The following is a 13862-nucleotide window of genomic DNA, read 5'->3' on the forward strand; positions in this document are numbered from 1 at the left end:
AGTCTGTAGTGTCCTCTGTTGGTCTTTTTCTCATCTTTTTTTAATGTAGGTTGTGATCTGATGCTACAAAGTCATTGTCATGTGTACAGTCAGGACCATAGAAAATAAATCTTTTAAGGGATTACGGGCCTGATGCTGAGCATCAGCCACCTCAAAACTGATTGCCTTTGCATTATGGCAAATGATTTTCTCAGTCCCTAGGTTTCCTCCTCTATGATACCTCAAATTCATCTGCAAGAAATGTGCATAAAGGACAGCAAAATCTGGGGTATCCTTGCGGGAGGTAGATTGTTATAGGATCACAGTGGTTCTTTGCTGATATCTTAGGAAAAGTTGGGAAAACACCAGGTTAAGGTTCAAATTAAACTTGCAGCTTTTGCTTTGTTATTTCAGAAAAAAAAAATCCATACAAGGATAAATTTGGCCTTTATACAGGATGTTTTTGTATTATAGAAATCATTCTTTGAAGGGAGAGAACCTGTTAGGAGACTCCACTAGGAGTCATGGGTCTATATCAATCAATACCTTAGAAATGAAACCACACAAAAATATCTTAATGAAAGTACATTCATTACTTTTAAGACTTTAAGTAAAAAGCAGCCTTAGAAATGTACCAGGAGTTCGGAAACTTTTCATTTCCTAAGAGATTTATTTTCCTCAGCTACATAGCTGTTACTGAGTACCTTGGTCTGGTCAGTAACCCACTGAACTACAGCTTTCATTGGGAAAGATCAAAAACACATGGGGTAGTAGGGCTTTTAATTCCTGTGAGACGTAATGGGGGCTTGATGCTTCAATTGTTTCCACACCCTAAAAAATATCCCTGAAAACTTTTAACCATGGGGAGAGATACACATGAGCCTGATTCATTAGTGCAGTGAATTGGTGTATAATGAAATCTTCAGGCTCCCATTCACGTAAAAGACCAGCAGAGTGAACTGAAAATATTCCCTTTTGTCTTTGTTGTAGATTTCAGAGGAGTCACAGTCAAAACTGATTTATTTTTATTTGTGATCCAGATGCTGATGCACTGATTGCGGGAGCACCAGGGGCACCGATGGATGTGAAGTGCCATGATGCTAACAGAGACTATGTTATTGTTACCTGGAAGCCACCAAATACGACCTCTCAGAGCCCAGTCATTGGATATTTTGTTGACAAGTATGTAAACATGGGCATTTATTTAATTTTGTTTATTGCCCAAACCATGCATGTACTTAACAACAAAAATGCCATTATATCCTTGACTACTTAGGTTCTTTAGCTATATTTTTGCAGACCCCAGGCACTGTAGGTTGCCTACTTTGTTAAATGACTGGAATGTTTTCTGGCATACTTTTAGTTCTAGTAATCTAGTTGTTTCTCAGGCAATTCTGAGCACAGTCAGGGAATTAGTAAGGACTAGGGGCCATTCCCAGTAATCATTTGCAAGCAGCCACACTTTATCAGACCATGAAAATGTTTAATAGTATGTATGTGGCCAAATCAGTGAATGAGCCCTGGCATTATTTAATTTATAGAAGCCAGAATCCATAGGTATCTGGAATTAGATTTAGTCTCTTTAATCTGTATACTGTAAACACTGGAATCTAGGATTTATTATATATTTTTCTTTCAGCCATAACTGTGGTATATCAGGGGCTCAAGTCATGGGCTTTTGGGAGCTGGTTGTTTAAATCAGAATGGCAGTTCTCTCCCTCTTCTAGTCTGCTTTGTACTTTGCTGGGGTTTCAGCTCAGTGCAGGCAGCCCAGGATCAGGGTCCCAAGTGCTGTTTTGCATCTCTTCCACTGAAGTGCAGGCTTGCCCCTTGCAGCCAGAGCAGAACATCTGATATTTAGTATTTGAAGCTGACAGTCAGCAAAAACATTACTGAAATGATTTCACAGTGTATAATGCTCTGCACTCAAAAGCAACATTTGTAGCTCATTGCTATTTGCTACCCCGTAATTTGGTCTAGTTCAGAGACAACTGTCTGGGAATTGCTGGAAAATGTTGGCTTATGAATAGCAGTCAGCATGAGGAAATTAACTTAAGCCCTGGGGACTCTACCAGTTATATCTAATTTGTGCAGTGCATAGATCACAGGAGTATTTCACCTATTTTGTGTATAATCTAGCGAGCTGTTCTTTTGACATTTTTGCATGGATTGCTGCAGTACCAAGTAGCCTTTGATCACGACCCTATTTTTTCCAGTACTGTCGGGGCAAGAGGCAGTCTTCTCCATGAAAGTTTACAGTAATAGGAGACAAAACAGATGTGTACACACAAAGGAGCCACTATGGGGACATCACTGTGCTTCATGATGACTCAGTGGTCAAACCATTGTCAGAGGGAAAAGCGTAACGGCGCTTGCTTAAAAAGATGACAAGAAAGAGATGGAAAAAAATAGGTGAAAGCTCCAATTTCAGCATCTTCTGGAGAGATGCATATTAAAAATAAAAGTGAATAACTTGTATCATATGACAAGTTAGAGAACTAAATGGAAGGGAAGCAGAGAGAGTTGACAAGGACAAAAAAATAACCTTTGCAACTGCATTATGAATAAATACGAGCAAGGTGAGAATTGGTTGTCTGATCAGAGGAAAGAGTGTATAAAGAGTGTTTCACTGATGACTGACATGGTTTAGTCCTTCAGTTTAATGAGGGTGGCTTCTGTGATTCTGGCCTTAGTATGTAGGACAGTGTATTTTATTGTGGGATGACACTGATAAAAGCTGTCTTCTGCTACTCCAAGATGTGAAGTAGGCTTGGAAAACTGGGTCCAGTGCAATGATGCTCCTGTAAAAATCTGCAAGTATCCTGTGACTGGTCTTTATGAGGGACGGTCCTACATATTCCGCGTGAGAGCAGTGAACAATGCTGGCATTAGCAGGCCTTCTCGAGTCTCTGAACCGGTTGCAGCTCTTGACCCTGTTGACCTGGAAAGAACACAAAGTAGGTTCTGCGAGGCTGGAACAGATGATGAATATGCAATCTTACATTTTTTTCAGATTCTGTTTGCTTAGTTAACCTAAGCAGTAGTGTTTACTTCTTCCTTTGAATGAATATCTCACTAATTTCAATGGGAGGGTGGGGGGTGGGGTGGAGGGTGTATAGCTGGAATGGCAAGGTCCACATGGACAATTTTTCATGGACCTGGAGATTTCATCTCAGTTTTAGCTGTTTTTGCTTAGCTTTAAATACAAATAATATAAATTACTTCAAGGAATAATGTTTTCAAGCTTTCAGTATGCCCTGGAAGCTTGTAACATTTGCAATGTGAGACAGGCACTGAGGTCCCATAAACTTCTATATTTGCTGGCAGAAACATTTGAAAAAGTAATTGAAATGTCTATCTTAGCAAAAAAAAAAAAAAAAATCACAATCCCACAGACTGCTGCATTTATCCACTTTTTTTTTTTTTCTTCTTTTTCTTTTCCTTTTTTTTTTTTTTTCTCCTCAGTGAAGTGCCATTACTGGCACAAAGCTCCCCTGCTACAGGTTGGGGGTATCTGGTATTGTGACTTTTCTGGCAGATGGAAAAAGTAAATCTAATAAATAAACTCCTTTTGAGGTCTTGTGCTAAAGGCCACTTCAGTCTGCAAACGAGCCTTATGAGAGCTCCTCCATGAGTACAGTAAGCTGTCTTGCTCTGGGGAGTACTTTTATTCCATATATTGTATACTTGTGCACTTTTTGTTTTGTGTGCTCCTTTTATACATAAGGGAATTAAAGTCATTATGAAGACTGCAGAGCACTGTCCCAATGCTGCTTGTAAAACCTGAGCTGAATATGCTGTTTCCATTGACTTTATGACCAATACCTATGGCAAAAGTCAATATACAATTGTTTGCCAATCTGCCAGACAATTGAATAAATCTATTGTGGCTGTGATTCTTACTTTTTAGCACATCTTTAAATAGTACTGTCTTGTTTGGGTTTCCTATGGAAGTTAAAGAAGCAATGTATGACTTTGAGTTGATTGCGTCTGTGGAAAGATTGAAAGCAGAATTTTACAGAAATAGAGGCATACAGGGTTCTTGATAGATGATGAACAGTAATTTGCAAAATTTGTAAATATAGTAATCTGGTTCAAGAAACTAACTGAATGCTTTGCTTAACAGCTGTTCATGTGGATGAAGGGAGAAAGATTGTAATCAGTAAAGATGACCTTGAAGGTATGTTGTATTTCTATTATTTCAGTCCATTTGCTTGTATCCCAGGATTTCAGCAATTTGTTTTGAAACATAGCTTTGAAAGAAATCCGCCTACTGAGTAAACTTTTTATAGTAACATATATAGTCAGATATTTTGGCTTGCAAGCCTGAGAGAACACAAGTGAAAGGTAAAGGTCTAAAAGGACAGACAGTACCATACCAGTTTCATTATGTGCTGACAGAGTCTCCTCATCTTTTACCTTTGGCCAGTGCTAGGCTGAGTTTGAACAGCTGAACATATTTGATCACCCAAATTTCCTTTTCAGCTATCCTTCTGGGAGCTAAATATAGTTTATTTTTTTTTTTTTAGATTGAATTTGATGATCTGAGCAAGTTGTTTCTGCTTTCTCACACACACACACACCACACAACACCACACCACACCAAAACAAAAACACCTTATGCAAATCCATCCCAATTCTTTAATTAATATCTCTCTCCCTGAACAGAGAGGTTGTTAAGGTTATAGACTAAACATTTTATATAACTAAAATATATATATAAATATATATATATATATATATATATGTATAACTTTAGTATATAACTAAACATTGTTTTTCCTCAGAAGAACTGGAGAGATCATTTCCAAATTTTGAGTAAAGCCCAAATGTCTTCCATATCTGTTTTTATTTCTATATGTGATGATTTTTTATTTTTTATTTTGGCTTGCATAATGATTTTCTTTTCACTTAACCTGTCAAAAATGTTAACTATAATGGCATAGTAGATAAAAAAAATCTTTATACTATCTTCAACGAAGTAAGCTTATAAACCTGTAACTCCAATAATAACATAATATAAGAAAATCCACCTGAGAACAGGTGCAATTGAATAAAGAATTAGATGTTAAATAGTTTCTCCAGTGCATGGGTGGGACAGATGAAATTTCTCCATTTTGATGATGGTATCCTAAATGAAGTGATAGGGATGTTGTAGGATCAGAATCACAATATAGGATCAGAACACATTTGTTTAACTTGTTTGGCTTCAAAGGGTATGTTCCTCTTCTCAGGATTGCCTGAGAATGATCAGGAGGTTAAACAGCCAATCTGGTGTAAGTATAAATAATAAGATTGAGATTCATGTTTCATTTATTCATATTTAATAGAGGAATATGAAGCTCCACATACTATTGCTTGTATAGATCATTATTTTCATCCACAAAATTGGATACTTCTTTTGAAAAAGTGATCTCATAGATCACAAATGTATTTCCTTTTTAGTGCCAGGTGACCTTTCATTCTGAGCAAGTGGGCTGTACTATCATGTCATATCATTATAAACTTTGTCAGCTTCAGGTTTTTCAATAATGTAAAAAAAAGTATTTTGAGATTTACTTATGTAAAACCAATTGGAAGACATTTGACTGTATGCATTGTGTTGCAGATAGCTATATTTAATGATTAACATTATTTTCTTGACTGTAAATTGGAAAATTTGTCTTAGACTCATCTGGTTCATGTGCCTTTCTTAAAGAAAAAGGTTATCTGTAGGAAATCAAATATTAGAAAGCACTGAGAGAGTGCGTATCCAATTTTCTTTGGATATGACCATTTACTTTTAAAAAGTCTGGTTTTGATTGGGAGATTGATATGATGAAATAACTAGTGTGCATTTTGAGCCTTGTTTGTTCTAGAGATGTTTATAAAATGTTAAAACATCACTTCCATATTTAGATATTATTATAGAATCATTTTTCTCTTTTTTGATGTCAAATGCTGACCATTTAGAGGACATATGGCCCCTGTTAACATGAGAAGTGACAAAATTTGGCTTAAAAGAATGAAACTTTTTGCTTTCTCCATTGTAAACAAACAAACAGACAAAAAGAAATTGAAGGTGTCTGCTGAATTGCTATTTCTGAACTATTACCAAGAGGAAGCTTCTTCAGAGCTGTGTAGCTCTGCCTGAGGCTGTCTCTCATTGTCCTGAGCCATTCCTATGTAGTACTGCTTTACACCATTGTAATCCCACTGGTAGGGGAACTGGCTTCTTCTCATGCTGCTGTGGGTGATTGCGGACATGAATGGCCACGCTGACTGCCTCCAACCTGGCACACAGGTCATGCCTCACCTTGCTGTTAACACTGTACGGCAAATGAGGAGAGGGGGTTTGGCTTGGCCACTCCAATTGATGGAGTCAGCAAAGGGCTGGTGACATTTGTCTGCCTCTGATCCATGGTTTTTAACAGTGCTTTAGACTATGCTAGCTGGTAATACCATCACATTATATTGTTAATAGGTTCTGTTTCCTTTCCTCCTTTCCACTTTGCTGTTCTTCTCCTTACTGTACTTCGCTTGCAGGTATCTTCTAGCCTAAGTTCTTGTAATGCCACATTGGAATTCTGTCTTTGATCAAAAAATACATTTATTTGCATATAGTGGGGAGTTTTTTTTTTTTTTTTTTCCAAGGCTTTCTGTCCAGCAGATAAAAGTAATTCAAATGTGATCAAAGGAAAAAAAATGTGTGACAAATGCACAGCTTTTCAGGGGCATATTTAACTTTAACTGAAAAAGTAAATAACTAACTTTTAATGCTGATACTTCATTCCTCAAAATGGAGCTGAAGTGAGCAAGTGGACTGCATGGATGATGTCCTAGCTGAGCACTGTGCTGCAGGGTGGGTGTTCAGAAAGTTGAGCTGTAGTGTAAAAGCTGACCCTGAGGTTAATCTGCTGTTTAACGCCCGCTACATTTATTACTCTTCCAGGCGATATTCAGATTCCAGGCCCTCCCACCAATGTACATGCTTCAGAAATCAGCAAAACATATGTTGTACTCAGCTGGGATCCACCTGTTCCCCGTGGCAGGGAGCCATTGACGTACTTCATTGAGAAGGTACATTGTACTGCACAAAGGCATTCAGCTATGAGGGGTTTCATTGCCACATGCAATTATATTCAACTCATTTTTAGAACTGCAGAATGAGCAATAAAACTAACACTTTCTGAGGTCTCGCAGGATCAGGTAATGAGATGTTAGAGAGGCATGGACAATCAAATGTCATATTACATGATTTAATGAATATTGAAATTCAAGGTCCAGGGAAAAGGATACCCCTGTGCAATTTGCTTGCTGCTGTCTAAAATGAGAGCAAACTATGTGTGTAAGGTAGCAGTTTAATGGGAAAAAAAATAAATAAAATCTTAGATTTCACATCCCTACAGGCAAGACTTGCAGTTTGCCTGTATTACAAGGAATGTTATGGTAGTCCTGCAGTAGAGCAAGGAATAAGCAGTGACTCGTAACTTGATTCTCACTTTTCTTTTTGCAGGCTTACTGCACCCTGTGCTATAACCTGATATTTCCAGTTTATTCCCTAAAAGCCTAGTAGTGAGGCAGATGTCTCTTTCAGGTTCACTGCTCCCTGGTAGTCTTCCTGGCAGCCCTTAGACTTGATAGGGAACTTGGGTGATGACAGTAGAAGAAGCTTGTTCTTCTCCCATCTAAGCTACTAAGATTTAGATAAATCTGTCCCCGTGCCAGCTGTGTAAATTAAATATGTTGAATTACAGCCAGAGGTTGTAATCTTTCCTCCTTGCTTCAAAGTTTGCCCATTACTTCAATAAGTAAAATGGGCCTCATACCTGACCTCTAAAACTCTTACATGCCAAGCTATACTTAGTTTTTATGAATGATGGATCTAGCATATGCCCCCTCTTAATGATCCATGGACAGTGAAACCGTCCATAAAACTGCCACACATTCAGTTTCCATGTTGAATATTGTGTCAGCAGATCCTTACCACGCATTTTTTTTTCTTCTCACAACTGTTCAGCACATTCCTTTAAAGTTAATTTATTAGCTAACCATTTTGTGCACATCACCCCACTTTTTGCAGCTCACCATCCTGCCTTTTTATTCTCAGTCACTTCAAAATCCCCAATTCAAAAGCCCTTCATATCCTATCTCTAGTGTATTCAGCATCCATTACCTGCCGGGTGTTGAAATAATAAGGATAAAGTGAAGTCCACTCACTAGTTAGATTTTCAGCTAAGCACGTTTATGATTTCTCCCACTCTGCCTTTCACATTCAAGAAAGGTAATAGTAATTTCCATTTAAATAAATATCTTGTTTTCTCTCTATGCCACACAATATCATGTCATTGCTTCTTTGTATTTATTCCTAGTTGTATACATCTGCTCTTATCTATAAATTTCATGCCAACGAAATTAAGCATTTTGAACCAGCTCTTTGTCTTGTATTTATACATCAGCTGGAAGGGAAGTTTTGGTCACTGACTCTATTTAGAAAAAAAAAAGGCAATATAAGTAACGTGCCCTTCATCAGGAGCATGCTTTCGATCACAGTCTGACGGCAAGTACAAGATTTATTCTAACTTTATCTGCCTATAATTTAGAATTGTACATCTGAGCTAGTTACCTACACTTTCCTATAGAGATGAAAGAGAAACTGGAACTTTCATGATTCGGATATCCTATGTTAGAAGACTACTGTTGGATGAAATGTGGTCTGAAAATACCTACTTGTTTTCAGAATCAGATCTCATCAGGATGAAAAGTTCAGATGTAAATGTCTGCTGAGTGGATACTTACACTTAGCTGAATTTCAGTCTAACTATGAACTAGAAAATTTATGTATCTGCATGTTTTACAGGAATAGCTTTATATCTTCAGAAAAGCTGTACTGAAGTGGCAATGAGGAACAAATGAATCTTAATTAAATGCCAAACTTACTGAGGGAAACTGAGAATGAGGAGTAAAAGGCTATTATTAGAAAAAAAGGTTCATTATACTAATTAATACCTGACTCTAAAATCCTTTGGCATATAAATAGCTTATATATATGAATAGCCCAATCAGTTCATAGGTGAATATTATTTTTTTTTGTTTTACTTTTTATTTTTTTGCTTTTCACAGTCATTTGTTAATTTAGGAAAGCACGATTTCTAATTAATATATTTCAAACAAAGAAGTCTCAGTGCTGAGGAACAAAGAGTTTTTAAAGGCCTCAAGAAACACAAATTGAAACTGAGTTCTCCATGCTGAATAGCAATGTTCCTTTAAAGCATTCTTTAACAGATAGATCAAATCAAACTACAGAGAAAAATGTGATGTTGATTCATGCCTCTGTGAAATTGAAATGCAAAAATTAATGTTTTTTATACTAGAAAGTAAAATATATGGCAAAATGATGTTGTTTTCATATATTCCATCTTCTGTTTAACGAAGAAAATGGATGTTACATTTCCTTTTTGCTACTGAGAACAGCAGGTGAGTTCAGTATCTATAGAAAAGATCTTGATATATGGGCTCCAGCTGTTTACCTTTTCATTATTTATCTATAGTAAGCCTCATTATATACAGGGTAGTTTCACAGGACCCATGAAACATTGCTTCTTCTGTAAGAAGTTTACAGTCTATCAGGTTTTGTTCATGGACTCTCTGTTCCAAAACTTATGAAAATTTAATTTTTATGCACCTTTCTGTGTCAGAAGGTAATTTTATTTAAGCTGTTTAGTGGGCACTTGAGTTTTACTAAAATCACTGAAATACACCATGACTAATTTTTGTTTTGGGCCAACAGATTATCCAGGGGATCTAATGGACAACATAATTCTCCCAGAGTGCTGGTTTGCTGGCTCTCTTCTATGTATTGTTATGATGCTAATTAGCTCAGCTACTATACCAAAAGCAGTGCAACAGAGAATATTCAGAAGTAATTATTTCATTTGATGAATGCTTTAGAGACACAGCTTTACATAACAGAGTACATAAAGATATGTCAGTGAGTAGAGTAACATCCCCCTCACTACCTTTTTGCTGAATCTGGATTAGGACTTTTGCTTTATACTCAACCTTTGAGTGTTCAAGTGAATTTTGCAGGACATGAGAGTAACTCTTTTGGTACCAGTCATGGGTGACAGTCATGGCCCTAGCTGAAGGTTAGCTGTATGTACAAGAATACATATACCAAAGTCTAGGCAGACAGGGAGACAGTGAAGCACTCAGACCTTTATTGTAGAGAATTTGAATGCATGAGCTATGAGAATTTGCATATGCTAAAGTGAGGCATTTGAGAATGATCCTTCTCCTTTAGCTCATGAGCAAATTCATGACAGTATGCAATATAGCAATATGTTCACTTTTTGACAGTTCCCAGAAGTGATTTGCAGCTTTTTTTTTTTTTTTTTTTTCCTAGTCCATGGTTGGCAGTGGAAGCTGGCAAAGAGTCAATGCACAGGTTGCTGTAAAATCTCCTCGCTATGCAGTGTTTGACCTTGCAGAAGGAAAATCATATGTCTTTCGAGTTCTGTCAGCAAACAAGCATGGCATCAGTGATCCATCTGAAATCACAGAACCTATTCAACCACAAGATACTGTTGGTAAGGCATTAATAATAAATACAATTGATGTTGTACAAAATGTAAATAGAGAACTCTCCTTATAATTAGATTAGCATAATTACAATAATAGTAATCAATTTCATTTTGAATTTCAAAAATACCAAGATGTTAAATTTTGGAAACATTCAAAATTTTTCATAATGATCATAAATCTCCTTGCTAAGATCAGTAATTGTTAAAAAGTTAAATTAATTTTAGTTAGTCATTCCTCAGAGTGCTCTACTAATACGACTTTTCAAAAAATAAGATAATATGTGTTAATTGCTAACTTAGATAATTGTATTGTCTGGCTCAGGTAATTATATACTACCTAATTCCCTACACTTTTAGCTAGATAAAGTAGCCTTTCCTTTCTTCCTTAGTATTCTAAGTTGCAAGTTACTGTTGGTGCAGAATTCCTGTGGCATGCAGATGAGTAGATTTCAGTGATGGGGGAAGATACATCTTCATATTCAGTGGTAAAATTCCAAATGAAAATGAAGTGTTTATTTCAGGGCCACATTCAAGTACACAAATGAAAATTTAGGGAGTGGTTATTCAATGCGTTGTTCAAATATTTAATGTACTTTTGCAATTTAGCAAAGGTCACAGATAACAGCCTCATGTATTGACAGCTGTCACTTTCAGAGCACATCTTATTAGTGCACTTGCTAGAAATGTAAGAAATGAATACAGTATCTGATATGCCCATAGCTCACTAAATATTGCTAGACGTAGACTTCTTAATATTTATCATAATTTTTAAAAAATGTAGCCCACTGCCTTCAGCTTGATCTGTAGCTATGCAAAATGAAACAAAATTATGTTTTTCTTTTATGTATTCTTGATTTGATGTTTCATTAATGCATATAAATTATTTAAACTGTTCAACATTCCCCAAGGTGGGGAAGAAAAATACTGTATTTATTTAACTTAGTACAGAAAATAGACTACCCCTTAGGGGTTAACACACAAAAAAACATTTTGAATAAATTGTAGTCATACTTGAAAGCAGAAAGAGAAGATTCTATTTTAAAGAGAAACTGTAGGAGTACTTTCAGAGATGGAGTTAACCACCTGAGCTAAAATGCATCAGACACACATGGCTTCATTTAGTTGCTGGCACACAGTGCCATTTGACATTCCTGAGGGTAGCTGAGACACCTTCATGGGGCTGCCAAACATTACACATGAGTTATGGGTGGCTCTCTCTCTTGAGCAGAAACTAGAGGGCAGAAAGGGTATGCTAGGCCATCCAAAATGACACTTAGTACTAGACAATTGACTTGAGTGGTAAAAGTGGATGCAATTTGAGATTGACATCCAGATTTAAGTATCTCCATGTAGGCATCTTCAGGTGCTTGGGATGTGTCTCCTTTCACTGCAGTGAGTGGAGCCTGGAGAATAAATTGGCTGACCAGCTATGGGGCATTTACGTCAGGGTGAGATGAATCATTTCAAACACTCTACCAACCACTGATCCGAGGCTCAGTTCAGTTGCCCAAGCAGACATTAGTAACTTTTGAAATGCTTTCAGTCTGCCATTTCAGAGGGGTGCAGGTGTTCAGTATCTCCTGAGTCATATTGCCAACTCCATGAAGAAGGCTCAGATGCTCTAAAATGGTAGTAAATGAATTTGGGTAACTGAATTAAGCCCTAGAACTTTGACTATAATGCCAGCTTAAGAACATGTGCTTGTAGACACATAAACTCCTTAACATAGGTACCTTTATCTCAAGCTGAACCCACTTCCCACTTGATATTACAGCCTTACTGCTGTACTGTGTACTTATACATTATAAGAGTATGTAAGTATTCTTTTGGGACTGACCAAGAGTTCCAGTGGATAGCAACCAAGATGGCCAGGGTCCCAGAGGTTGTGACCTGTAGAGAGGTCAAGGTAGCTGGGTTTGTTTAGGGTGGTCACTTAAAAAGATGATGGTACCACACTGATCTCAGCAGTGCCAGATGACGAAATACAAGGCAACGGCCATAAACTGTAGTTTAGAAGATTAAGGTTTGACAGTACTTTCTTGGTGAAAAAGGTGCAATAGTGCAATGCTGGAACAGGTTATGCAGGAAAGCTGTGAAATCTCCATTGTCGTAAGTTTGTGAGACTCAGACAAAGCCATGACTGATCTGGCTTAGTGCTGGTGATAGTTTCACCAGGTGACGGGGTGGGCTAGGTGATCCCCTAAGATCCCTTCTAACCAACGTTCCTATGCTTCTGTGAAATCCATCTTGCTAAGTTTAGCTAACCACTTAGCATTCAAACATATGCTTGAAGTTGTCCTGAAAAGTTGCCTTTTCTGAATTGCCATCATCATTAGTTGACTGACAGGTGGTATTTCCTAACTCTCATGATATTTGTACCTTTACTGTTTAAGTGCATTTTTTACTGATGCAGTAGTGCTACAGGAACTATATATAAACTTCATATTTGAGAAAGAATATTTGAAAGAGCATTTTCATACCTGTATGCCTTTATCCACACTGATATTTGAAAATATGTTCCCTTATAATTCACACTTCAGAAAACCTGTATAAAATCAGACTTGTAGGAAGCCTAGCAGCTTAGACTAAGTTTACTGTAATTAAAGAAATTGAAAAATAAATATATTTATAAGCATTCATATAGAAATATCGAGAAAAGTGACTTAGCAAAACAAATACACTAAAATATAAATCATATAGCAATATTGACATGGTAGGATAAATCATAGCTAAAGTGGTTAAACATAGTAACAGCATGCAGCATTGTATCTACTTATTTTTACTTTGATGTGTTCCATAACAGTACATGTCTTTCTCTTTTTCTTAGTTGTTCCATCTGCACCTGGTCGAGTAGTGGCCACAAGGAATACAAAAACATCAGTTGTAGTTCAATGGGATAAACCAAAACATGAAGAGGATTTGTATGGCTACTATATTGACTATTCTGTGGTGGGATCAAATCACTGGGAACCTAGTAACCATAAACCTATTAAATATAACAGGTATTGACAATACTTCTGTATTTTGGGGAGGTTTGAAAACTGTAGTTAATTTTAATCCAGTTTATGTGTTAAGCAATGGTGTTATCATGGGAGGTGGATGTTGAATGAATGAGATGAAAAATAGTCTGCAGATTCTTGGAGCTAGACTTTTTTCAGACTGCTGGGCAGACTTCCCATTGGGGTGAACAAACCTGGTGCACTTGAGAAAGCATATGAGAAGGAGAGGGGACTGTTTTGGTTTAACCCAGCAGGCAGCTAAGCATCTTCCCCCCCAAGTGGGATGGGGGAGAGAATCAGGAGGAAAAAAAATTAAAAGCTT

General features: G+C 37.0%; 1 protein-coding gene across 6 annotated transcripts in view; it reads left to right on the plus strand.

The window, feature by feature from the left end:
* The window catches only part of MYOM2 (myomesin 2), an 83998-nt gene that overhangs the window by 31148 nt on the left and 38988 nt on the right, over positions 1 to 13862 (plus strand). For all 6 annotated transcript variants that reach the window (XM_083831296.1, XM_083831297.1, XM_083831295.1 and 3 more), the window contains exons 12-17: positions 1020 to 1161; positions 2737 to 2936; positions 4106 to 4159; positions 6911 to 7038; positions 10364 to 10547; positions 13369 to 13543. In XM_083831296.1, coding sequence (XP_083687422.1) covers positions 1020 to 1161; positions 2737 to 2936; positions 4106 to 4159; positions 6911 to 7038; positions 10364 to 10547; positions 13369 to 13543 — 883 coding nt within the window. The remainder of the gene's footprint in view (positions 1 to 1019; positions 1162 to 2736; positions 2937 to 4105; positions 4160 to 6910; positions 7039 to 10363; positions 10548 to 13368; positions 13544 to 13862) is intronic.

Source organism: Anser anser (assembly GCF_964211835.1).
Source record: "Anser anser genome assembly, chromosome: 3".
Taxonomy (NCBI): domain Eukaryota; kingdom Metazoa; phylum Chordata; class Aves; order Anseriformes; family Anatidae; genus Anser; species Anser anser.